Raw genomic sequence first — 24,702 nt, 5'->3', positions numbered from 1 at the left:
CAGTGGATGAAAATATGAACAGGGAGTGAGGAAACGAATGTAGATGCTTCTTTCTAGGAATGTTGTTGTTATTCACGGAAAGGTATTAGAATGTATTATAAATTGCTAGTGGAGAGAGGCTGAAGCCTTTTGGAGAAAGAGAGACAGGGCGCCATCCAACAGAGCAGCTCTCTTAGCGCTGTCTTGGAAGCCATGGGAGAGCGTCAGCATGACTTTGAGCCGCGAAGGAAGGAGGTAGAGTGTGAATCAGGACAGGAAGTTGAGGGCATTAGATCCAGAGTGCCTCAACTTTCTCAGAGACACGGAAGGCAAGGCCGTCAGTGGGGAAAGAGAGGTCCGGAGGAAGGGGGATGGTTCGGAAAAGCTGCTGTAGGGATCAGGAAAACAGGTACCAGGTACATGTGTGGCCAAGACACGCTGAGTGCCCAGCTGCTGGTAGAAAACAGGTGTCTGGAGTGGCACCAGCCTTAGGAGAGAGGAAGGTGGGAGCCAGCTGGCAAAACCCAAGGGCAATGGTGGATGATTCAGGTGAGAACAGTGGAAGGGTAGGAAAGAGAGCGACAGGGCTGGTACACATTTCTAAGGACAAAAGATTTGCTATGAAGAAGAAGAACAATGGAGGAGGCAATGGCTACCCAGGAGAAGTCTGTAGCTCCTGGAAGCCTGGGGAGGAGAAGGATGGGACCAGCTTCCACAGAGAGGGCTATAAGGAAGAGGTGTCCTGCCTTGAGAATTCCACTGAGGCTAGTAGGTGGAGGGGATGTTCAGGCAGAGGTTAAGATTAGGGAAGGTTTACCAAAGAATGAGAGCTTCCAGGACCATATCATAAAGGACTTTGTTATTAGTATGGTAAAACCAAATGTTAAAACAGATGTCTTTAAATCTCCATAGCTTAACCCACGTCTTCAAATAGAGTGTATTTCTCACTCACATAAAGTTCAGCCAGTGATGTCCAGGAGTCATTCAGGAACCTGGGTGACAAAAGCTTTGTTATCTCCAATACGTGACTTCCAAAATCACCCTCGGTGTTGCCATCCAGTTGCCAGATGAGAGAATCCCCAAGGGAGATGCTCTGGGTCAGGCCTCCAGGTGGTTCCATTGGCCAGAACTCAGTCACAAGGCCCCACCAAACTGCAAAGGAGGCTGGTTAGAAAATACATTCTAACTATGTTTTTTGTCTTCTTTTTCTGTAATCTACAAACTTGATTCAGATTTTGCCAGTTACCCACTAATACCCTTTTTGTGGTTCAGGATCCCATTCAGAATCATATGTTACATTCGGTTGTCATGTTTCTTTCTTTTTCTTTTTCTTTGAGACAGAATCTCGCTCTGTCGCCCGGGCTGGAATGCAGTGGTGCAATCTTGGCTCACTGCAACCTCTGCCTTTAAGGTTCAAGCGATTCTCCTGCCTCAACCTCCAGAGTAGCTGGGATTACAGCGCCTACCACCACGGCTGGCTAATTTTTTTTATTTTTAGTAGAGATGGGGTTTCACCGTGTTAGCCAGGATGGTCTTGGTCTCCTGACCTAGTGATCTGCCCGCCTCGGCCTCCCAAAGTGCTGGGACTACAGGTTGTCGTGAGCCACCGCGCCCTGCAGGTGTCGTGTTTTTTTAATCCCCTTTCATTTGAAACAGTTCCTCTTTCTTTGTCTTTCATGACTTTGACCTGGTTTTTTTTTCTTTTAAAGAGTTTATTTTAAACCTATTACACCACACAGTACATTTTATACACTGACATAGAACTCCCTAATGAGATAAAGCAAAGACAAAAGTGTTTATCTTATTAGAAACAACATACACAATATCACGTATTGTGTTCAAACATTATTGCACTTTAACTTTCTCAATTTGACAAAGCATTCATGAAACAATCAGCAGACTAATTTTAACAGACAAAGAACACCTGTAAGCAGACATGACTGTCCTAAATTGTTTATGAGGCATGAATTTTACAAACTTTACTTATATTAGCGGTAACGGAGCTGGAGAGTATTGTGCCTTCTCCAAGCTGCCCGGTGAGAACCACCAATAGTGTGGTGGAACTTATGGCCCTTTCCAAGGCCACGGCCCTTTCGGCCTGTAGATGTCAGCCCACGCATCTCCCTGTGCTTGTGGACTGGTTTGGTGATCCATTGGGCGTCAGGATGTCTTCTGATAGCTTTATGGAATGGATCAATGAGAATAACCTCAAAACATTTGTATGTGGAATCTTCGCCAACCCAGTAAGAATTCAGGACTCTTAGAGCCCCCACAGTGGCGTCCAGCTCGCTCCTCTGCAACAGACTGAAGGCTTCGAGCAAACTTCAGCTGGTTAACACCACGATGGACAGGCTTGCCGTAAGTTGCACGCTTAGGAACTGGGCATTTTCGGCCGCCATGGTGAACATGAATCCTATATATAACGTAAACTTGCTTGGCCTTGTAGCCCAGTCGGCGCGCTTTATCAGGCCGGGTGGGGCGGGAGCCCTATGGAGAGCAGAGAGCTGGCGGTACGGCCAGCAGCGGACCCTCAGAAGAAAGCGCATGACATCAGACTGCTTCTTTCTCCATAGCTCCTGGACATACTTGTATGCACCCATCTTGGCTTACCTGATGGCTGCCACCAGACCTTGACCTGGTTTTCTTTTTCTTAATTTCTGTTTTTAGAGACAGGGTCCTGCTCTGTTGCCCAGGGTGGAGTGCAGTGACGTGATCATAGATCACTGCAGCTTCAAACTTCTGGGCTCAAGAGATTCTCCTGCTTCAGCCTTCCAAGTAAATGGGACTACAGACGCAGGCCACCACGCTCAGCTAATTTTTTTTTTGTATAGACGAGGTTTCTCTATGTGCCCAGGCTGGTCTCGAACTGCTGGCCTCAAGTGATCCTCCTGTCTTGGCCTCCCAAAGTACTAACATTACAGGCAGGAGCCACTGTTTGGAATCCAGGCCACTGACATGTTTCTCAGAGTGCAAGCTGGTTGTTTTGTGAGTGTTCCAAGGTTTGGATTTCTCCTGTCTTTCCTCGTAACTAGATTGAAGTTATGTGTTTCTGTCAGCAACGTTTCAGAAGCAATGCTGTGGCCTTCTCAGTGCTTCATGACAAGAGTAACGTGATGCTGATTTGTCCCATTCATGCCAGTGTTCCCTTTGATCAGTTGATTACTGTGGTGTCTGCCATATTTCTCCACTGAAAATTACTATTTTTTTTTTTTTTTTGAGATGGGGTTTCACCATGTTGGCCAGGATGGTCTTGAACTCCTGACCTCGTGATCCACCCACCTTGGCCTCCCAAAGTGCTGGGATTACAGGCATGAGCTACCGCGCCCGGCCTGAAAATTACTATTTTTATCTTCTTAATAAGTATCTTATTGGGAGATAATTTGAGATTGTATAAATATCCTGTTTCTCATCATACTTTTGCTCATTAATTTTAGCTTTTGGTGATCATTCTTGCCTAAGGCAATTATTACTGTGATAGTGGCATGGGGATTTTCTACTGCCATCATCCCTTCAACATGTTTTCATTCTAACTATATGTTGAAGAAGAAAGTAAAATAGGGGGCCAGGTACTGTGGCTCGTGCCTGTAATCCCAGCACTTTGGGAGGCTGAGGCAGGTGGATCACTTGAGGTCAGGAGTTTGAGATTACCCTGGCCAACATAGTGCAACCCCCATCTCTACCAAAAAATACAAAAATTAGCTGGGTGTGGTGGCACACACCTGTAATCCCAGCAACTCGGGAGGCTGAGGTGGGAGAATCATTTGAACCTGGGAAACAGAGGCTGCAGTGAGCTGAGATCACACCACTGCACCCTAGTCTTGGTGACAGAGTGAGACTCACAAAAAAAGAAGGCCGGGCGCGGTGGCTCACGCCTATAATCCCAGCACTTTGGGAGGCCAAGGCGGGTGGATCACGAGGTCAAGAGATCGAGACCCTCCTGGTCAACATGGTGAAACCCCGTCTCTACTAAAAATACAAAAATTAGCTGGGCATGGTGGCGCGTGCCTGTAGTCCCAGCTACTCAGGAGGCTGAGGCAAGGAGAAATTGCCTGAACCCATGAGGCGGAAGTTGCAGTGAGCCGAGATTGCGCCATTGCACTCCAGCCTGGGTAACAAGAGCGAAACTCCGTCTCAAAAAAAAAGAAGATGATGATGAAAGAAAGAAAGAAACAAGAAAGTAAAATGGGTTTGGTGCATAGCCAGCAGCCACTGCCTCAGTTTGAGAGGAGGGCCAGTGGAAGATGAAAGAGTCTGTGTAAAAACTCTTACTCAGGCAAGTAAAATATTCAGCTTCAGGCATATACTAGGGTTCCAGGATCCAGGGCAGGAGCTGGGTATTCGGGAAATCAGAAGGAATGAAACCCTTTGTGACATGGAAGCAGGTCAGAGAGCTGTGTACAAATTCAGCAGCGATGGTGAGGTAGGAGGGCCAGGCTCCCTCTCCAGTACCTAGACCACATGCTTCCTAAGCCATTACTCCCAAATGATGGGCAAAGGATAGGTGGACATGGATTTGAGGGGCCTCGAGCCAGTGCCTTCCAAAAGCTACAGATGTACTGGAGGCCATAGCCAAAAAGCTTATGACAATCAACTATTTCCTTGCCCATATACCTACATAAAAACCTTTTCTCCTGCACTTTCACAGTGCCCAGGATATCTACACTCTAGACCCAGAGTCTAAATTACTGTATACTAAAAAACTGGTTGCTCTTCATCCATGATCTAATCTCCATTCAAACACTCCCAGAAGAAGGAAGGAAACACATTCCATCCTTCCTACGCAGTCAGGAAAAGGAAGAGGCTGGTCGGAGGGCAACAGTGTTCACAGCTAATCGATCACAGCCAGTTGCAGATTTTTGTTCCATCTCCACTCCCACTGTTTCACTTGACTGACCTAAACAGAAAAAAGAAAAGGAAGAAAAATTAAACACTTGTGTTTGAGTTTCAGTACTAAAATAGATTAAATGCATCCCATCGCTTCTCTGCTGAGGTCACTGTCTAAGAGAAGCAGGCACAGGGTAGAAATCCACAGAGGTGAGAGCCTCTCAGGCAAGCCCCACAGCCAGGCTGGGAGTGAGCCTTGGGTAAGGCCAGCTGGGCAGGTAGGAGTCTTGGAAAGGGAAAATGTCCCAGCAGCTGGGGCATTTCTCTGGTGTCTAGGGTTTGGCAGATGCCTCTCCTCTCTCAGAGGCTGAGTACTACATTGTCTGGCAGAAACAAGGGACATTGCTGCCATCACATTTGGAAGCCCATACCCATCTATAGTGCATTTATGAGGAATGCAGCTACTGCAGAGGTAGATGGGGCTGGAATCCAGCAGGCCATTCAGGAAAATGTAAAAGCAGAGGATGTATGTTCTCCAGGTGCCTGAGTCAAGTACCAAGAGAAACCAAAGAATGAATAAGGCCAGTGCAAGGCCAACCAGTTCAAGAAAGCAGGGGATGTCAGTAGCTCTGACTACCTCTTAAAGGAGGGGGCCATTGAGACCTTTCTGGAACCAAGACTGCAGAGACAGGTCATTCATTGCAGGTCCTGAGAAGAAGGAGCTTCAAGGCACAGTTATCACCAACCGTACCACATGCCAGAGCCCACCGTGATCACTGGTGGCCAAGTCACACTTAGGCCACCACTAGGTCGCAGGACATAGAACTAAGTAAGACTCAAAGCCCGGGGAGCCTTGTAGCAGCTGCCTGCATCCCGGAGGAAAGGCCTGTCCCCTCTCTGCCTCTCCATCTTGCTTGGACCCAGGAAAGAACTCTGTACTGCCTAGACCCCTAAGTGTCTCTCTGCAGTGGCACCTAGAAAGGAAGGCAGGGCCCTTGGGTCACCTGGGAAATTCTCAAGAAGTCGCTGGGAGAAGGGAGAAGACAGCACTCTGAGTTCCCACACAAAGGAGCAGCTCTGCTCAAATATGAAGACCCTTAGTGTATAAGAAAGAATGATGCTCTTTGAGATAAAAGATCTGGGTTCTAATCTCAACTCTGCTACTGTTTGGCACATCATTCCTTCCTGGGTCTGGTTCCTGTTCTGCAAAAACGAGGGTACATGAGGTGACATCCACCTCCAGGTTCCTTCCAGGTTAGATATTTCATTGTTCCGATCAAGCCAACTTTTGGCTACACATCTGCCAGTCGGAGGGCTCACAGATCCCAGCCTCCCCACATTCTGCTTTATATTGCAGAGGGCCCGGGCCTGGGTGCCTGCAAACCATATTTTCCAGTCTCTTTTGTCACCTGGCTTTGGAGGCCCTGGTGGCACATCGGAAGGTGGGAAGAGGGAAAAGCAAGGTGTGATGGTTAATAGTGAGTGTCAACTTGATTGGACTGAAGGATGCAAAGTATTGATCCTGGATGTGGCGGAACACAGGCTGCCAAAGATTAACATTTGAACCAGGGGGCTGGGAAGGGCAGCCCCACCCTTAATCTGGGTGGGCACAGTCTAATCAGCTGCCATCAAGGCCAGAATAAAAAGCAGGCAGAAGAATGTGAAAAGACTAGACTGGCTTAGCCTCCCAGCCTACATCTTTCTCCCGTGCTGGACGTTTGCTGCCCTTGGACTTCAAGTTCTTCAGCTTTGGGACTCAGACTGACTTCCTTGCTCCTCAGCCTGCAGACAGCCTATGGTGGGACCTTGTGATCCTGTGAGTTAAAACGCCTTAATAAACTCCCCTTCACATAGATACATATTCTATTCGTTCTGTCCCTCTAGAGAAGCCTGACAAACACACAAGGGATTTTTCTCCCTTTCTCTTTGCTTTGGGAGGGAACTTAAGTAGTGATTGTGTCTCCATGGTTGCAGATCCTTCTAGACACCTCCTTACCATTCTGTTTGCCTTATAAACTCTTCTGACACCACAAGCTCCGTGTTAAACTCCCTCCGTTGAACCACTTAGCAAGTGCCATTTTCCTGGCCAGTCCCTGACAAATGCAGCCAGCTTGCGGATGATGTGTGGTCAATTTCAGTCCCACTGGTGCACAGCCTTCATTTAATATCCACACAGAGAAGGACATGGAAGAGGAGAGGGAGGGGGAAAGTGAACTGTCAAAAATTTAGCACAATCTGGTTAATTCCAAATCTCTGTCCATCTTCCCGCTGCTCACTGCACAGCTGAACAGCTGGAGAAAAAGCACACAACCGTGTTGTCCAGTTCCAGTTTAAAGTCATGATCACTGCCCTCAAGAGGGCCCTTAATGCGGTCCTGCAGTCATCCTGAGTTCCCTAAGCCATTCATTCTCCTGCTCTCCTAGGCAGCTGTGCAAGTCCTTACCCTCTCTACTCAAATTCCTGAGAGCACCACCTTCTCCCTTATCATCACTCTCAGCTGATCTTGCTTCCTCTTACGTGGAGAAATCAGAAGCATTCAGAAGAGAACAAGCCTTCGGCATCACATCTCTCCACCTGCCAGTCTCTACACATTTATTTCACCTTCGCTCCAGCATCCGTCCACACAGCAGGGAAACAACAGCCTCTAGACCTATGTCTATGCACAACATAAGAAATGGTCTTGTCTACCCAGTCACACTATTCCAACAACTGTTTCTTCTTCTCTCTGCATTATCAATTTCCCCCTTTCTACTGGATCTTTCCAATCAGCATACAAACATGCCATTGTTTCTCTCATTTAAAAATGTTCCCAGCTGAAGCTCTGTGGCTCACGCCTGTAATCCAAGGACTTTGGGAGGCCAAGGTGAGTGGATCACCTGAGGTCAGGAGTTTGAGACCAGCCTGATCAACAAGGTGAAACCCCATTTCTACTAAAAATACAAAAATTAGCTGAGCATGGTGGCACACACTTGTAATTCCAGCTACTCAGGAGGCTGAGAAAGGAGAATCACTTGAACCTGGGAGGCAGAGGTTGCAGTGAGCCGAGATCACATCGCTGCACTCCAGCCTGGGCAACAGTGAGACTCCGTCGCAAAGAAAAAGAAATTCCCTTGATTCTACCTCCTGCTCTGGCCATTACCCCACTTCTCCCCTACTCTTTCAGCGAACTCTTCATGAGAGTTGTCTTTGCTCACTCTCTTTCTCCTTTCATTCCTTCTTGAGCCCTCTTTGATCAAGCTTTTGCCCACCTCTCCACTGAAACTGCTCTTGCCAAGGTCACAAATAACTTCTCACTGCTAAATCCAGTGATCAGTTCCCAGTCCTCATCTTACCTCATTTCTGTCCGACCTACCCTCTGCGGGAAGACTGAGCTCGTTCGGAAAAAACCGGACCGCAGGCTAGAGGAAATTCCTTAAGTTCAGGCTTTATTGAGAGGAAAGAGCCTCCGGGCGGACCAGCCGGGACGAAAAGGAAAAATGGCCGCGCCGCTCAGAGGGGCAGGGTTGTTTTATAGGGGGCTGAAGGGCTGGGGGGTGGGGAAGCCAAAAGCCGAGGTGGTGGGCAACTGTTGGTCAGTTTGAACTGCTGGGCGGGAAGCTGGGCGGCGGGAGGGCTATGGCCGGTATGTAAAGTGAGAGATAAGGGAGCCTCTTTGTGGGGGAGGGAAAGAGAGAGAGATTTTGCGGTAGGGGCAGAGTTTTCCAAACATTCCCGACTCCTTAAAGAAAAGAAAAAGAGGGGGTCAGGGGCGTCGGTTGTCTCTCTGGCTACTTCCTGCTGACAAGGGTCGACGGGGGGGTTCTGAAGAGGTTTCTTTTCCTAAGGAGCCTGGAGGTTTGGGGAGAGGTCTGTTTCTTGCACTCGTTCAGGGTAGGGTTGGAGCAGCATCTGGTGGATGGTGACTCCAGTCAGTTCTTGAAAGAGCCGCTGTAGGAACTGGAGAAAGCAAGGAGCAATAAGTAAGATTAGGCAAACGGCTATTAGGGGCCCAAGCAATGGTGACAAGAGGGTATACATAGAGGAAGACCACCACGCTGTGGCTTCAGCCGAGAACTTCTGACTCTAGAGGTTAGTTTTGAGTTTCTGGAGGCTCTCGATTCGGGTTTCTACTAGGCCGGATTCACTGATGTAGTAACAGCACTCTTCTTGTAGGAAGATACAGGTCCCTCCTCGTTCAGCAGTGGGCAGGTCCAGGGCTCTTCGGTTCTGCAAGGCAACTTGGGCAACTGAGGTGATCTGTCATTGGAGTGATGCTAAAGACTCAGTAGAGTCATTAATAGCCGCTTGGAGTTCTGAGGTCAGTCGGGCTATGGCCAGGTGAGAGTGGACTAGTGCCCCTCCTCCTAATCCTGCTGCAAGTGCTGAACCAGCAAGGGAGACACCAACGGCAATGTGTAGGAAGGCAGCTCGTCGGGTGCGGCGATGGGGAGTTTGCAGCATCTGGAATTCGGCTGGGGAATATATAGTGAGTCGAGGGACTAGGGTTACCGGGAGGACTTTCTGTGTATTTTCAGATGGCTGGGTGGGTTGGGGAAGAGAAGCGTTGGCGTGTTCTCGGAGAAGGCTGCGAAGGAGAGTAAAGTAGGGGAGGTAGCTGTCTAGAGGAGTAGTCTCTGGCGGTGGGGGAGTTGAAAGTAGGAAGGGGCAACCATACAGCAGCTCAAATGGGCTAAGCTGTGATGGGCCCCGGGGGCCTGCTCTTACCCTGGTGAGGGTGATAGGAATTAAGGTTACCCAGGATTGGCGGAGCTCAAGCATGAGCTTAGTCAGATGCTCCTTTATTAGGCCATTGGCCCGTTCCACCTTACCAGAGGACTGAGGATGGTAGGCAGCATGTAGCTTCTACTGAATTCCTAGAGAGGTAGAAACGGCATTAGTGACTTTGGAGATAAAGGCTGGGCCGTTGTCTGACTGTATGGTAGCCGGGAGTCCAAAGCGTGGGATGATGTCTTGAATGAGATGAGTGGCTACTGTCCCGGCAGACTCAGAGGCTGTGGGGTAAGCTTCAATCCAGCCTGAAAAAGTGTCAACAATGGTTAGCAGATACCGGTACTGTTTGTGCTTTGGCATATGGGTGAAATCAATTTGCCAGTCTTGGCCAGGTAGGAACCCGCGTAGCTGATGAAGCTGGCGCCGGGGATGACAGGAACCCTGGGAATTAGTTTTCACGCAGACAGTACATGAGGACTGATCTTCCTATATGGTACTGAGGAAGCTGTGGGGGTGAAAAAGTGGGTTGAGGAACTGGTATAAGGCTTTAGGCCCAAAGTGGAGTGAATTATGGATGTCTTGGATTATCTGGTACCTTTGCTTTTCAGGGAGGATGAGGAGGTTATGCTTGAAGGCCCAGTCATCCTTGAACTGTACCCCGGGGGTAGACTGGAGGGTCTGGAGTTCTGAGGCAGAGTATTGAGGGCTAGGAGAAAAAGGCTGTGTGGGCTGGCGGTGGGGAAGGTTATGACGGCCTTCAGCTTTGAAAGGATGTCTCACCCCAGAAGGGGAACTGGGCAGGTGGGGATTACTAAAAAGGAGTGGGTGAAGGGAGTGGAGTTATATGAGCACATGAGTGGTGGGGTTTGATAGGGGATACTCGGGGTCCCATCGATTCCCATGACTAAGACCTGGGAAGGGGTGAGATGGCCAGAATAAGAAGGAAGTGCGGAGTAGGTAGCCCCCATGTCTTGTGACCCTAGGCTCGGCGAGGGTAACCGGAGTCGGAAAGCCAGGGCCCCGCTAGTCATCTAGCAGCCCTAGTAGACTGGGGAACGGAGCTCCCTCGGAGATCGGCTCCTGGCAAGCAGGCTCCTCCCTACTGAGGGTGACCGCCGGCTGCGTAACGCCAGTGTGTCTGTTTTGAGGAACCGGCACCCTGGGGAAGCTGGGGCAGTCTGACTTCCAGTGTCCTGGGAGCCGACAGATAGGGCAAGGCTTAGTTGGTGGCCGTGGTTGTGGACAGGCTCGGGACCAGTGTCCTTCCTTTCCACATTTGAAACATGCCCCTGGAGGGGCATGGGTTTCGGCCTTGGGCTTCTGGTTCCCTGCCGGCCTTAGAGCCGCCACTAGGGCTTGGGTCTGGAGGGCAGCCTCAGCCGCATCTTCCATGGCATTGAATACTTTAAAGGCCATTTTTACCAGGTCTTGGATGGGAGTCTCTGGCCCCTCTTCTGCTTTCTTTAGTTTCTTTCTTATGTTGGGTGCTGATTGGGAGATAAAGTGGGAGGCTAATACAGTGGCCCCGTTTTGGGAGGCTGGATCCAGTCGAGTGTACCGGACTAGGGCTTCTTATGTTTGAGTGAGGTATTGGAATTCTTTAATATAGGTGGACGGGTTGGCTGAGAAGGATCCTAAACGTTTCTCAATTTGGGACAGGTCTTGGAGTGAGAAAGGAACATGGACCCTGATTAAACCTTCTGCGCCTGCTACTTCTCGGAGTGGGGCCAGGATAGCTGGCTGGTGGGAGCGGGTGTGGGCCGCCACCGGAGAGGCAAGAGGAAGTGCGGCCTCTGAGGGAGGGGGCTCGGAGGGAGTAGAGGGAGAGTGAGGCATGGCCTCTGAGGTAGGAGGTGCAGAGGGAGTGGGGGAAGGGCGTGCCGTTGATGGCGACTGGTTGCTGAGATTGGCAGGAGAGGACAGATGTTCAGGCAGATCCTCCAGTGAGGAGTAGGGTGGGGGAGAGGTAGTGGAGGAAGATTTACGGGGGGTTCGAGATAAGAGGATTTGGTAGGTGGAGCAGGAAGAACATAGGTTGGGGTGGGTACGGAGGTCCCAAAAAGCCTGGACGTAAGGAATTTCATTGTCCTTGCCCATGCGGCGACAAAAATCGTCGAGATCTCGGAGGGTGTTGAAATCAAAAGTGCCAGTCGGGGGCCAATGTGACTGGTTACTGAGTTTGTATTGGGGCCAAGCCACGTGGGACAGGAAAATAAGCTTTTTCTTTCTGAGGGTTTGGGAATATCCCAATTTGGTAAAATTTCGCAGCAAGCACCCGAGGGGGGTGCTCAGAGGTATTTTGGACTCCGAATTTCCCATGGCAGGCGCAGCTACAGACTCTCCGGCGCGGATGGGCAGATGCAACGAAAAGGCGTCCCCGTTCGTTGCAAATTCCCCGGAGTACAATTAAGTACGGAAAGGGAAGCGGTCAGAGGGGCGTCCCCCGTCTGGCGGCTGTCCCTCGGAAGGCTCCTGGAGCCGGAATGGAAGACTACCTTGGCTCGGCCGAGACTAGGCAAGGAGTCCGTGCGGAACACCGGAGAGGGAGCAACTGCACCATGCCGTAGGAAGAGGAGACGGGAAGCGGGGGAAGGCAAAGCAAGAAAAACTTGGCTTACCTTAATCGGAACGTGGAGGTGGCAGGGCCAGTGTTGGGTAGGTCGGGGAGGGGGGCCGTGGCCGGGCCAACGGCCTCAGCTCCCGTCCCGGGTTTCCGGCACCATTTGTCCGACCTACCCTCTGCGGGAAGACTGAGCTCATTCGGAAAAAACCGGACCGCAGGCTAGAGGAAATTCCTTAAGTTCAGGCTTTATTGAGAGGAAAGAGCCTCCGGGCGGACCAGCCGGGACGAAAAGGAAAAATGGCCGCGCCGCTCAGAGGGGCAGGGTTGTTTTATAGGGGGCTGAAGGGCTGGGGGGTGGGGAAGCCAAAAGCCGAGGTGGTGGGCAACTGTTGGTCAGTTTGAACTGCTGGGCGGGAAGCTGGGCGGCGGGAGGGCTATGGCCGGTATGTAAAGTGAGAGATAAGGGAGCCTCTTTGTGGGGGAGGGAAAGAGAGAGAGATTTTGCGGTAGGGGCAGAGTTTTCCAAACAATTTCGACTCATCCTCTGGCACAGCTGGATCCTCCTCTCCCCAGTCTCTCAATGTTGGAGCACCCAGGACTCAGTCTTTGGATCCTTTCTCTTTTTACCTATACTTCATCAAGTCTCATGGCTCAAGTTCGGTCTACATTTCTCCTGGTGTCCACATTTATACTTCCAGCCTGGACCTCTCCTCCGAGCTCCAGACCCCACAGCCTACTTGACATCTCTGCTTGATCTCCTAACTCCGAGCTCCAGACCCCACAGCCTACTTGACATCTCCGCTTGATCTCTAACCTCTGAGCTCCAGACCCCACAGCCTACTTGACATCTCTGCTTGATCTCCTACCTCCGAGCTCCAGAGCACACAGCCTACTTGACATCTCTGCTTGATCTCCTACCTCCGAGCTCCAGACCCTACAGCCTACTTGACATCTCTGCTTGATCTCCTACCTCCGAGCTCCAGAGCCCACAGCCTACTTGACATCTCCGCTTGATCTCTAACCTCCGAGCTCCAGACCCCACAGCCTACTTGACATCTCCACTTGATCTCTAACAGACATCTCAGCCTGAACAGACCCCAAACTGAGCACGTGATTTTGCCTCCTCTCAGTAAACAGCAACTTCATTCTTCCAGTTGCTGCTCCTCTTTCTTTGGATGAGGATGGATCCATCAGGAGATGAGATCCTATTTACTCTATGTTCAGAATAATCCAGAAACTGACTACCACAGCCCTGATCATGTCCCAATCATCTCATCCCAAGATTATTTCAGTCATCTCCTATCTGCTCTCCCTACCTTGACTCTTACCCGCTTTACTCTATTCTTAACACAGCCACCAGAGAGAACCTTCTAACACACAAGCCAAGTCATATCACTCCTTAGCTTACCACAAGTAGAAGCTAAAATTGCTACCGTGCCTGAGAGCCCCAACAGAGTCTGGCCCTGTTACCTCTCTGACCTCATCTCCCCTCATTCATTCTGTTCCAGCTACACGGGCCCCTGTGCCTCTTGGATCCCTCCAGGCATGTTCCTGCCTAAGACCCTTGCATTTGTGATTCCTTCTGCCTAGAAGGCTTTTCCCTATTCCTCCTCCTTCCTTCACATCAATACTGAAACGAGGTGGCTATCCCCGACCCATCTATTTAAAAACTGTATACTCCCTGGTGCCTTCACTCATCCTTCCCTACCTTAATTTTCCCTGCAACACTTATTTCCACCTAATAAACCATACTTCTATGAATTGATTTATGACCATTGTCTTTCTTCCCCCACTAAAGTATAAACTACATCTGGCCAGAGGAGTTATCACTGCGATATCACCAAAGCCCAGAATGGTGCCTGGAACATAGTACCTACTCAACAACTGTGGTTGAATGAATGAATGTAGCCACAGAATCAAACTTCCCTGGGTCCTGCCCTACTTCTGGACTTCTTATAATGGAAGCCAAGTGTCCATATTGTTAAATCGGACTGAGTTGGGTTTTCTGTTTTCTCACACTTTTAGCAGATGTCAGCCTAACTGACGCCCATGTGTTATCTTGTTTAATCCTCATACCAACTCTGAGAGTTTTATTCTTCTGGTTTCCAGACGGAAAAGGTAAGTCCCAAAGAGATTAAGTTACATGCTAGAGGTCACACAGGTAGTCAGTCGCAGAATCCAGATTCCCAGCCCATCTGACTGATGCCAAAGCCATAAAAACAGCGCACTTCACCGGGCACGCTGGCTCAAGCCTGTAATCCCAGCACTTTGGGAGGCCGAGGAGGATCACAAGGTCAAGAGATCGAGACCATCCTGGTCAACATGGTGAAACCCCATCTCTACTAAAAATACAAAAAAATTAGCTGGGCATAGTGGTGCGTGCCTGTAATCCCAGCTACTCAGGAGGCTGGGGCAGGAGAAATGCCTGAACCCAGGAGGCGGACGTTGCGGTGAGCCGAGATCGCGCCATTGCACTCCAGCCTGGGTAACAAGAGCGAAACTCCGTCTCAGAAAAAAACAAAACAAAACAAAACAGCTGTACTTCAAGAAGGCTGGCCGTCCCCAGAAGCACCACCAGGGCTGAGCTGAGTCAGGATCCATAGGAATGGAAGGTCTAGAGGCTGCCAGGGATCTCCACAAAAGAAACACTTACTTTGTTAAGAACTTCAAGTATCAGATGACAACCTAATCATTGCGTTCCCTGGTTTGTTTTATCTTGTTTGTTTCCTGCATTTCACAATTTGTCTTATTGTTGCTTGCATGCTTATTGTCTATCTCTCCCCTTAGCTCTCTATTCTGTGTATCCTCAGCATCCAGCACAGTGCCTGGTACATTTTAGTCACTTCAATAAATGGATGAACAAATTGATTGGATGAACAAATTTTGCTTACTACTCCACTCATCAAATACACCCTGATTGAGTATCCTGCTTTGCACTAAGCACTGTTTTTATTATTCTTAGTCTGATAAGAGATAGAGGGGGGAAACCGTAATCAATGCCATAAAGGAAAAGTATGGGGTGGTGTGAAAGTGTACAGCAGGTGCCCTAATTTAGATGGGAGAGTGTCAATGAGGGTCTCCAGAGCTGAAGGATGAAGGGAAAGAGTGGTCCTAGGAGAGGAACGATCCTTGCTGCCTTTCTTTTCTTTTTTCTTTTTCTTTTTTTTTTTTTGAGACGGAGTTTCCCTCTTGTTACCCAGGCTGGAGTGCAATGGTGCGATCTCAGCTCACTGCAACCTCCGCCTCCTGGGTTCAGGCAATTCACCTGCCTCAGCCTCCTGAGCAGCTGGGATTACAGGCACGCACCACCGTGCCCAGCTAATTTTTTGTATTTTTAGTAGAGACGGGGTTTCACCATGTTGACCAGGATGGTCTCGATCTCTTGACCTCATGATCCACCCACCTTGGCCTCCCAAAGTGCTGGGATTACAGGCATGAGCCACCACGCCCAGCATTCTTTTCTTTTTTAAAAAATTTTTATTTATTTTCTGTAGAGACGGGGTTTCTCCATGTTGGTCAGGCTGGTCTGGAACCCCTGACCTCAGGCAATTTGCCGTCCTCGGCCTCCCAAAGTGCCAGGATTACAGGCGTGAGCCATCATACCCGGCCCTCCTTGCTGCCTTTCAGGGACTGAAGGACAGTAGGTGTGCAACTAATGGTCTCATCTTCTCCGTGGTGGCCTGTGCTTCCTAAGATCTGCCAGAGATGGAGGGCATAGACCTGCTTGATCCTGCCTGTTGGATCCTGCTTTATCTTTAGTCTTCTATGTCCAGAAATCCTGAGCCTGGCCACTTTTCCATGAGCCAGAATAATTCAGAGAACTGATCACTGCAAGTCACTCTACCTTGGAGCTATTGGAATGGCTCCAGAACAAGGCACTGGGGCCCAAGGCAGAATTCCAACAAGGAGGGTTTTAATCATTGCATTAAATGGGACTGGGGTGGGAACCAAGCACCAAAGAAGACGGCACGCCAGTGTCCACTGATGACTGTCTCCCTCTTCTCTGTAGCCCTCCTCAAACCCTAAGCAGCCCAGCTCCAGCAGAGGAGGCCTGGGCAGAGGAATGGATTGCTGCTAGAAACCTGGCTTCAGCTGGAGGAAGTCAGAAGGCTGGGCTGATGGCCGCGCAGACTGAGCTGTGTTTATCCAGGAAAAGAGGTAGGACGTAGGCAGCAGAGGCCCCTGCCAGCACCTCCCAGGAGGACTGCGCTGGGGGAGCAAGCTGGAGAGGAAGCTGCTCCCCTCTGGCTCTTAACGTGTCAGGGCCTGAGGCCAGAACCCAGAGGCGACCCACAGGTAAGGCCTGCACTCCGGGCTCGCGACCGAGAGGGTCGCGGGCTCGGATCCCAGGGCAGAGGGTCGGAACACGGTGCTCTTGGTGGCCCCGCCCAGGGGTGAGTGGCCGAGCCTTCCGGAGACCGCTCTGGGGTTGGCGGAGAATCAACGCTGCCTTTGTGCTCAGTGATTTTCTAAGGAGAAAAGGAGTGGAGAGTGGGAGGGGCGACCCAACGGCCCGGCCCCGCCCCGCAGACACGGGATGCGGTAGGGCTGGGAAGCGCGGGAGCTGGAGGGTCGGGGTTACGAGGGGTGGGATTCTGTGCCCCCGGGAGGTGCCTCTCCTTGAACCAGCCCTGGGTGCCCTGAGGTAAGCAGCCAGGTGTGTCTCCTGGCTGCCAGGAGCAGAAGTGAGTCCTCTTCTGGCTTCGAGCGACTCGAGGAGGGGAGAGAGGAGCGAGAGAAGGCAGGTGGGGCTAGGACTGAAGGATGGCTCAGGCCAGAGAAACTTGCGCCGGGGCAGCCCGGCAAAGGGAGGGAGTCCAGAGGGGCGCCAGACTGGTTCCTGGAGGAAAACCCGTCTTCGAAATGGGCGGGGGAGAAGGATGTGAGCCCGCCTAGGGCGCGGTGTCCCTTCCAGGGGGTTGGGATCTGGGTCCTTTTGGTATAACTCGGTTATTATCCTATTTGTCCTAACAGTACCCTAGGGTTCTAGTGGGTGTGTTGGGCCCTCTAAAGTGAATGGCGCATCTTTAGTACCAATGGGAGAATCTGTGTACTTGGTGAGCGAGGCCCGTATCAGAAAATGTGACTGGGCCTGGTTCCCTCCATTCCTCCCCATCCTCCCAGATTTACCGCCCTTTCTTTTTATCCTCAAATAGGGGTCTGCGCCTCCAGTGGATCCGGAGACAGGGGCGCGCGGGCCGGCCGTCCGGTGTACGCCAGCATCACCCACCTGTGACTCCTCTTCGCTCCTCGCTTAGCCCCGCTCCGCCCAGCACTCCCATTTGAGACGGAATTGGGATCCTCTCGGCCCTTCGGAATTCGGAATTCCATTACCCAGCCCACCGCATGTGGCTTTTGGAAAAAGCTGGCTATAAGGTGGGGGCCACGGAACCTGGGACCCGTTGGGCGCCCCCGGGCCTGTTCTCCAAGCGTCGCGCCCCGGGCCCGCCCACCAGCGCCTGCCCCAACGTGCTCACCCCGGATCGCATCCCGCAGTTCTTCATCCCTCCTCGGCTCCGGGATCCCGGCGGCGCAGAACCCGCGGCGCGGCGGGACGTGGCCGGGCGCTGCCTCCCCGTGGCCTGCTCGCTGCCTCACCTGGCTGGCCGCGAAGGCTGGGCCTTCCTGCCCGAGAGCCCGCACACGCGCCGGCGCGAGTCCCTGTTCCACGCGCCGCTGCCCGCCCTGGCCGAGGGGCTCCCCGCGCCCCAGCCCCGGCTGCACGTCTCCGCCCCGGACCTGCGCCTCTGCTGGGCCCCCGACAGCGACACGGCCTCGTCGCCGGACTCGTCGCCCTTCGGCTCCCCGCGGCCCGGCCTGGGCGGGCGCCGGGTGCCCAGGCCGCACTCGCTGTCCCCAGAACCCGCGAGCTGGGCGGACACCAGCCCGCACCCGCCGCGCCGCGCTGGGCCGCCCACGCCGCCGCTCTTCCACCTGGACTTCCTGTGCTGCCAGCTGCGGCCCACGCGCGAGAGCGTGCTGCGCCTGGGGCCCCGCGGCGGGCAGTTGCGGCTGTCCACCGAGTACCAGGCCGGGCCCGGGCGGCTGCGGCTGCGCCTGGTGAGCGCCGAGGACCTGCCCCGGCCGCGCTCCCGCCCTGGGAGCGGAGGCGGCGGCTGCTGCGTGGTGCTGAGGCTGCGGCCCCGCGTCCTACCGCAGGCGCAGCAGAGCCGCGTGGTCAAGTGCAGCGCCAACCCTATCTTCAACGAGGATTTCTTTTTCGACGGGCTCGGCCCGCCGGACCTGGCCGCCCGCAGTCTGAGGGCCAAGGTGCTCGACAGGGGCGCGGGACTTCGCAGGGATGTGCTGCTGGGGGAATGCGAGACGCCCCTCATTGCGCTGCTGCCCCCGCTAGGTGGGGGACTAGGTCCCGGGTCCTCCGTGGCGCCCACCCATTTCAGTCTGTAGACTGAGCCCCTGACTTCCTCAGCACGTCTCCACTGAGTCTGCCGTCCACATTCTTTCCGCCCTGCCCGGCTTGTATTTATTTTTGCTAATAAAGTGTCCGCTGTCCCTAGCCAGATCTTTCCCCTTGCTGGCACCTTACACGCTCGGGTGTAGAGCCTACCCTTCTTCCCTCTATCCCGGCCATACACGGGGGGGAAGATGCTCATTCGGACAGTCTGAGTAGAGCAGACCCTAAGCAGTGGTTCTCAAGCTTGAAGGAGCCTCAGAATCAGAAATCCTGGAAGAACTCGTTAAATACGCAGGGCCCTGGGCTCCATCCTCAAGACATGCTCTTTGAGTAGATCTGGGCCAAGTAGGTCCTAAGGCCCCCGTCCAACAGGGGCTGTGGAACAATCAGCCCTTCAGTCACTGAGTCACTCTGACAGAAACCAACACAAGCCACCCTCCACTGGGGGTCCCTTGGGGCTGCACAGAGGAAGTTAACACTCCCCTCCTGTGCCCCTCTGAAACCCACGTCTGTCCTGAAGACAGATGAAATTTCTGGGTTTTGGGAGTGAGTCAGGGGATGTCAGATGAACACAGTGCCCTTTAGCTGCAGGGCTTCCCTCTTGCATCTCCACACCTGTGCCTCCCTTGGTGAGGAAGGGGCACACCTGTGCCTCCCTTGGGGGAAGGGGCAAGTCTGGAGCCAAGAACCAGAGAGGGGCTTAGGTACCAAATGAATGAGCTATAATGTCCCAGGGATTGGGAGGAGGGAGGAGGGGTACTACCAAAGTGTGGGAACTGTTCTCAGGAATGCCAGAAGAGGCTCTTTCAGCCAGAAGGAGGTGGGGGTGGAGGGAGGTGGATAAATGTAGGTCACATCATGTTTACCTCTACCCGAATGTCCCTAACGTCAGCAGTGACCTTCTCTCTCCCTCCACCTTCCCAGAACCCGGTTCCTCTTGATTCAGACCAGGGTTGGAGGAGGAAGGGAAGAAGGGAGGTAGGCACTAGGCCAACCCAGCTTCTTTCTCCCTCCCCCTTGAGCCCTTTCTCATTTTTCTAGGTGCCAGCTGTGGCCTGCACCAGGGCTAAGCTTGTGCTGGATCCGGCAAAATCTCAGCACCTGGACATGTTAAATCCCAGCACAACACACACACACACACACACACACACACACACACACACACACGGCTTCTTTCAGACAGCTCTCCAGTTCCTTCTTCTCCCCTACCCAACCCTGGGGCAGAGAACTCTGCTTCAGGTGTCCACCAGGTGGTGGCATTGATCAAACAATCCTAAACGCTGACTGCTGCACACCATGGATTATAACTACGCCAGGAGCTGTTTCAACAATTAGTCAAGCCATTTGTTCCTCCGGCACCTCCTATAAGGGTATGAATACTATGGTTATCCAACATGACCCTGGGCCTCACATAGCTGGTAAAGGGAAGATCTAGGACTCACAGAGCTAGCTAGTAAGGGAAAGAACTCAGAGAATCTGGCTCCAGTTCTGGGCTCTTAATCACTTCGCAATCATACCCCCCACTGCCAGCTGCTGCCTCCCAAGGGGCCTCCTTCCCTAAGATGGTAGTATTGTACCCTGCCAGTTTAAAATCCTACGTTTGAATTCTGGGAGGTCTACCTGTAGATTTAGGTCTACCCCGGTATTGTATTTGTTTTAGCCCCCAAATCCTCCCATAAGAACCTTTGGTGAGAAACTGGATTTGATGCCCATTTGAAAGTATCTGGAAAGAACGTTAGAGGCCGTAGAACCTTCATTCATGCATTCCTTCAACAAATACTTCGGGAGGGACCGTGCCGTGGGAGGCACTGGATACAGCAGTGATTGAAACAGACATGGGAATCAGAAAAGTGACAAAATGAACTATTAAAATGTAAAGAATGCTACTTGGTGATATGTTACAGAGAAAAATAAAGCAAGAAAGGGAATAGAAAAGGGGTCAGATAAAGAGAAAGGAAGATTATAGGGACAGAAAAAGGAATTTTTTTTTTTAACCACAGTACTTTGGACCAGGTCCTGAACTTTACCTGTTATCTCAGTTCATTGTCACAACCCTTCAGTAGAGTAGATATTATTATTATTATTATTATTATTATTTTGGAGATGGGGTTTCGCTCTTGTTACCCAGGCTGGAGTGCAATGGTGCGATCTTGGCTCACCGCAATCTCTGCCTTCTGGGTTCAAGTAGTTCTCCTGCCTCAGCCTCCCAAGTAGCTGGGACTACAGGTGCACACCACCATTTTTTTGTATTTTTAGTAGAGACGGGGTTTCACCATGTTGACCAGGATGGTCTGAATCTCTTGACCTCGTTGTGATCCACCCGCCTCGGCCTCCCAAAGTGCTGGGATTATAGGCGTGAGCCACCGCGCCCAGCCTTAGAGTAGATATTATTATTCCCATTTTACAAAGAAGGAAATAGATCAAAGAGGTTAAGTAAGCTTGCCTGGGGATCAGCCCTGGCTGGAGGGAAGGGTTCTGACTGTGACTCCACCCAAACACCCCCACTGCAACCCAACTGCTTATCTTTGGAGACGGAGTCTCGCTCTGTCGCTCAGGCTGGAGTGTAGGGGTGCTATCTTGGCTCAGTACAGCCTCCGCCTCTTGGGTACAAGCGGTTCCTGTGCCTCAACCTCCCGAGTAGCTGGGATTACAGGCGCGCACCACCACGCCCAGCTATGAGGGGAGGCTGTGAGGAAATCCAGGGCACTACTCCCAGGAGCAGTTCACTCAGCATTTACATCCCTGAGGCTCTGTGATGGGGGCCCAGCGTTGCTGGGAACATCTTGGGAGTCAGGGGGCCAGAGGGGTGTGTGCAAAATAAGGTCCTAAGAACCCTCCAGTGTGCAGATTTCTGTGGCCCCAAAGCACTTTGATAAACACTAGTCAGAGGCCAGGTGTGGTGGCTCATGCCTGTAATTCTTTTTTTTTGAGACGGAGTTTCGCTCTTGTTACCCAGGCTGCAGTGCAATGGCGCCATCTCGGATCACCACAACCTCCGCCTCCTGGGTTCAAGCAATTCTCCTGCTTCAGCCTCCTGAGTGGCTGGGATTACAGGCACGCGCCACCATGCCCAGCTAATTTTTGTATTTTTAGTAGAGACGGGGTTTCACCATGTTTACCAGAATGGTCTCGATCTCTTGACCTCGTGATCCACCCGCCTCGGCCTCCCAAAGTGCTGGGATTATAGGCATGAGCCACCTCGCCCGGCCTACGCCTGTAATTCTAACACTTTGATAAATGGATAAATATGGGAGGATAAGGCTGGCGGATCACCTGAGCTCAGGAGTTCACCACCATCCTGGGCAACATGGCGAAGCCCCATCGCTACAAAAAAATACAAAAATTAGCTGGGGCTGAGGCAGGAGGACCACTTGAACCTAGGAGGTCGAGGCTGCGGTAAGCTGAGATCACACCACTGCACTCCAGCCTGGGTGACAAAGGGACACCCTGTCTCAAAAAAAAAAAAAAAAAAGCCACTGGTCAGGACAGGTACTATTGGCCCATTTTTACTGATGTGGTAGCTGAGGGCTGAGATTTCCCTCAGGGCCCACAGCTAGTAAATGGCAGTCCACATTCTCACAAGTGCTTCTGCTCCAAGAATTTCAGCACTCCAGCATGTCAACCCTCCTAGCCATTTCCAAGCCCATGTGACTATCTATGTTAATTGGTAGAGGAGTGGCACAAGCAGGATCCCAGAATGTTCAAGGCCAGGAGCTAGGGTCAAACTCCCACTGTTCCCTCCACCCACAGTGGCCTTTGTGACAGGAAAGGGGAGGGGTGGGGACTGTGAGATCTGGAGGCTACAGATGTTTCTAGAGCCTGGGCTGTCCTTTTTTAACGGTTGAGGCACAGCCTTTCTCTGAGTCACTCCAGTGAGTTGAGGCCTCCCCAGGCGTGGAACCCCCTAGGACCCAAAGAAAGGTTGTTCCTAATCACTGGATCAGGCATCCCAAGGAGAGGGCCCTCCAAGGATGGGGCTGGGGAAGTGTGTGCCACCGCAGGCTGCCCAGGCACCACAAGTTTTCCACCTTGACCCCCAGGCCCTCCCTGGAAGGGCAAGTTTGTGCTGAGCCTTAAGTGGTTTCTGTGGTTTGGGGGTGGGGAGGGAGGGAAAGAGAAGTTGGGGACTGCTCCCCAGTTCCAGACCACCACTGCCACCTCCCACCCCTTCCAGAGTGTTTGCCCCCAGCATGGAGATCGCCTCTGATAAGGGACTGGGCACGTGGGGGTGAAATGATTCTCCGATCCCTATCAGCCTCTTCCTTACATAAGAATGTATGTGAAGAGGAAATAAGCACTGCCCTGCTTTGAAAAGACTGATTCCTCCAGAAAAGGGGATGCGGTTGCAGCAGGAGGGAGAAAGGTTAGGCAAGAGGGGGACTTACAAAAGGGTAACCAAGGGACCTTCCTGCCCTGAGGAGAAAAAACTCAAGCTATCCATGCTTAGGGCAGGGGAGGGGTCGAGAATGCCTCGGAAGCATGTGAGGCTTGCAGGCCTAGAGGCCAGGATCCTGCCTTCTTAACCTCCAGACACTTCCTCCCCACCCTACCCAGCAGCGCAAAGCGGCACAACCAGGGGAGGCAGCCTTGCCTGCGGTGTCTGGGGATGGCGGTGTCGATCCGCAGGCATTCTGTGTGACCTCCACTCTGTGCCTGCCATTGCTGGGCAGTAAGAGGTAGTCAGGAAGGGCCCCAGGAGACCCCGAGTCAAGAGGAAGAGAGGCCTAAAGAGGAGAAAAGATAGAGAGAGGAGAGCTGGAGAAGAGTCATAGACAGGTGGGAGCCGCAGGGAGAGACAGAGAGATAGGGTAACTGCCCTCCCCTGCACTCCCACCCCCTGCATGTTGCAGGCTCCTCCTGTCAGCTGGAGGGTGCTGGGTGGGGGTGGGTGCTGCAAAGCACTTTACCTCTCACTTCAAACCTGCCCAAGGGGCAGAGCCCCCAGACAGACCAACATCCTGTTCTGTGCAGAGAAGCATATGTGGATGCGCGGACCCACATTTACCAAAACGACACGGAGATAATCAGAGCCTCAGAGGCACAGACACATACCCTCAGACTCTCAGTGCAGAAGGTCCCCAAAACTTCCCCTCCTCTTTTTCACTCCTCATCCATTGTCAATGACCCCAGCAGCTGAAAAGTCCTTCTCCACAGTCTACCTTTGTCCCTCAATCTGCAGTCATGGGGAGACACTGAGAGCCACCTAAGAACAGAGGTGCTGACGGCAGCAGAGGGTGAAGCCCCAGGGTTGGCCAGGGGTGGAGGATGGTGAGATGAGAGGACAGAAGAGGGAAGGGACAGCTGCCTGCCCTTTCCATGCCAGGTGCCACGTGCACCAGGTTGGGGGGGAGTGGGTGAGTCACGAGGCTGTGGCATGGCTGACTCCTGCTCCGCTGTTTACCAGCTGGGAATGGGAGCAGGAGGAGGTGCCAGGGAGCCTCTCTGCAGCCTGGCCCCTGGCCAGTTGCCTGTTGGGTAACCAGGAGAGCCAGGCCCAGCTAATCAAACTCTGGGCCCAGGCTGTGGAGGAGAAAAGCAGCACTAGGATCCCCAGAAGTCTTGTCCCCTTGGACCCCCTCAGAGCCTTCAGTGTGGGCCGCTCGGTCTGGGAACCTCTCCTTCTCCCAAGGAGGCCAGTGCAGCATCTCTCCTCTCCTCCTCCCCGCCATGGCTCCTCCACCTCCAGGCTGTCCTCCAGGCCTGCCACTTGCCCCAACAGATGAGAAGCACGTGGAAGCATCAGGGAGTCAGAGAGTCCAGGGAAGAGTAGCAAGGGGCAGAGGCGGGGCCAAGCAATCAGCGGCCTCAGGGAACTGAGCCGTCACTGGGAGGAGTCTGACTGCATCCTAGAGAAGAGATAGAGTCCCCCAAACCTGTCCTCCCCGCCTTTCTCCCCTCCCCATCTCCCCTACGCCTGTCACCTGTCTTAAGTAGAAATCACAGGATTCTGAAGTCATGAAGACTTCAGTCCAAATCATAGCTCACCAATGTATTGATCTTGTGTGAGTCCTTGGGCAAAACACTGTTTCACTGAGCATCTCTCTACTCAGTGATCAATCCGGAATAACGATGTTTCCCTGTGGGGGGTGTTATGAGCATTCACGCAAAGTAAGAGCATGGATTTCTAAAGGCCCTGCAAAGGGCCAGCACACCGTAGGTGATCAATAAATGCTAGTTCCCTTCCTTTCTCCTGTCCTGTTTTTCTCCTCAA

At 52.3% G+C, this 24,702-nt stretch overlaps 1 protein-coding gene and 1 pseudogene across 2 annotated transcripts; one reads left to right on the top strand and one right to left on the bottom strand.

Annotated features, from left to right (window-relative positions):
- Window positions 1-825: 825 nt before the first annotated feature.
- LOC128930067 (large ribosomal subunit protein eL15 pseudogene) lies at window positions 826-2,609 on the bottom strand (annotated as a pseudogene). The gene has a single exon (XR_013529360.1). The product of XR_013529360.1 is annotated as a large ribosomal subunit protein eL15 pseudogene (transcript).
- Window positions 2,610-16,604: 13,995 nt separating this feature from the next.
- On the top strand, window positions 16,605-19,074 carry C2CD4D (C2 calcium dependent domain containing 4D). The gene is made up of 2 exons (XM_054247369.2): window positions 16,605-16,821; window positions 17,233-19,074. Exon 2 carries the CDS (start codon window positions 17,423-17,425, stop codon window positions 18,482-18,484), a length of 1,062 nt encoding a protein of 353 aa, XP_054103344.2. The 5' UTR covers window positions 16,605-16,821; window positions 17,233-17,422; the 3' UTR covers window positions 18,485-19,074.
- The last annotated feature ends 5,628 nt before the right edge of the window (window positions 19,075-24,702 follow it).

This window comes from Callithrix jacchus, chromosome 18 (genome assembly GCF_049354715.1).
Source record: "Callithrix jacchus isolate 240 chromosome 18, calJac240_pri, whole genome shotgun sequence".
NCBI classification, from domain to species: Eukaryota; Metazoa; Chordata; class Mammalia; order Primates; family Cebidae; genus Callithrix; species Callithrix jacchus.
This window is presented reverse-complemented; position numbering and strand designations above follow the sequence as displayed.

What these genes read in the sequence shown, in the direction of transcription:
- C2CD4D (XM_054247369.2), top strand. Translation starts at nt 17,423, where the DNA reads ATGTGGCTTTTGGAAAAAGCTGGCTATAAGGTGGGGGCCACGGAACCT.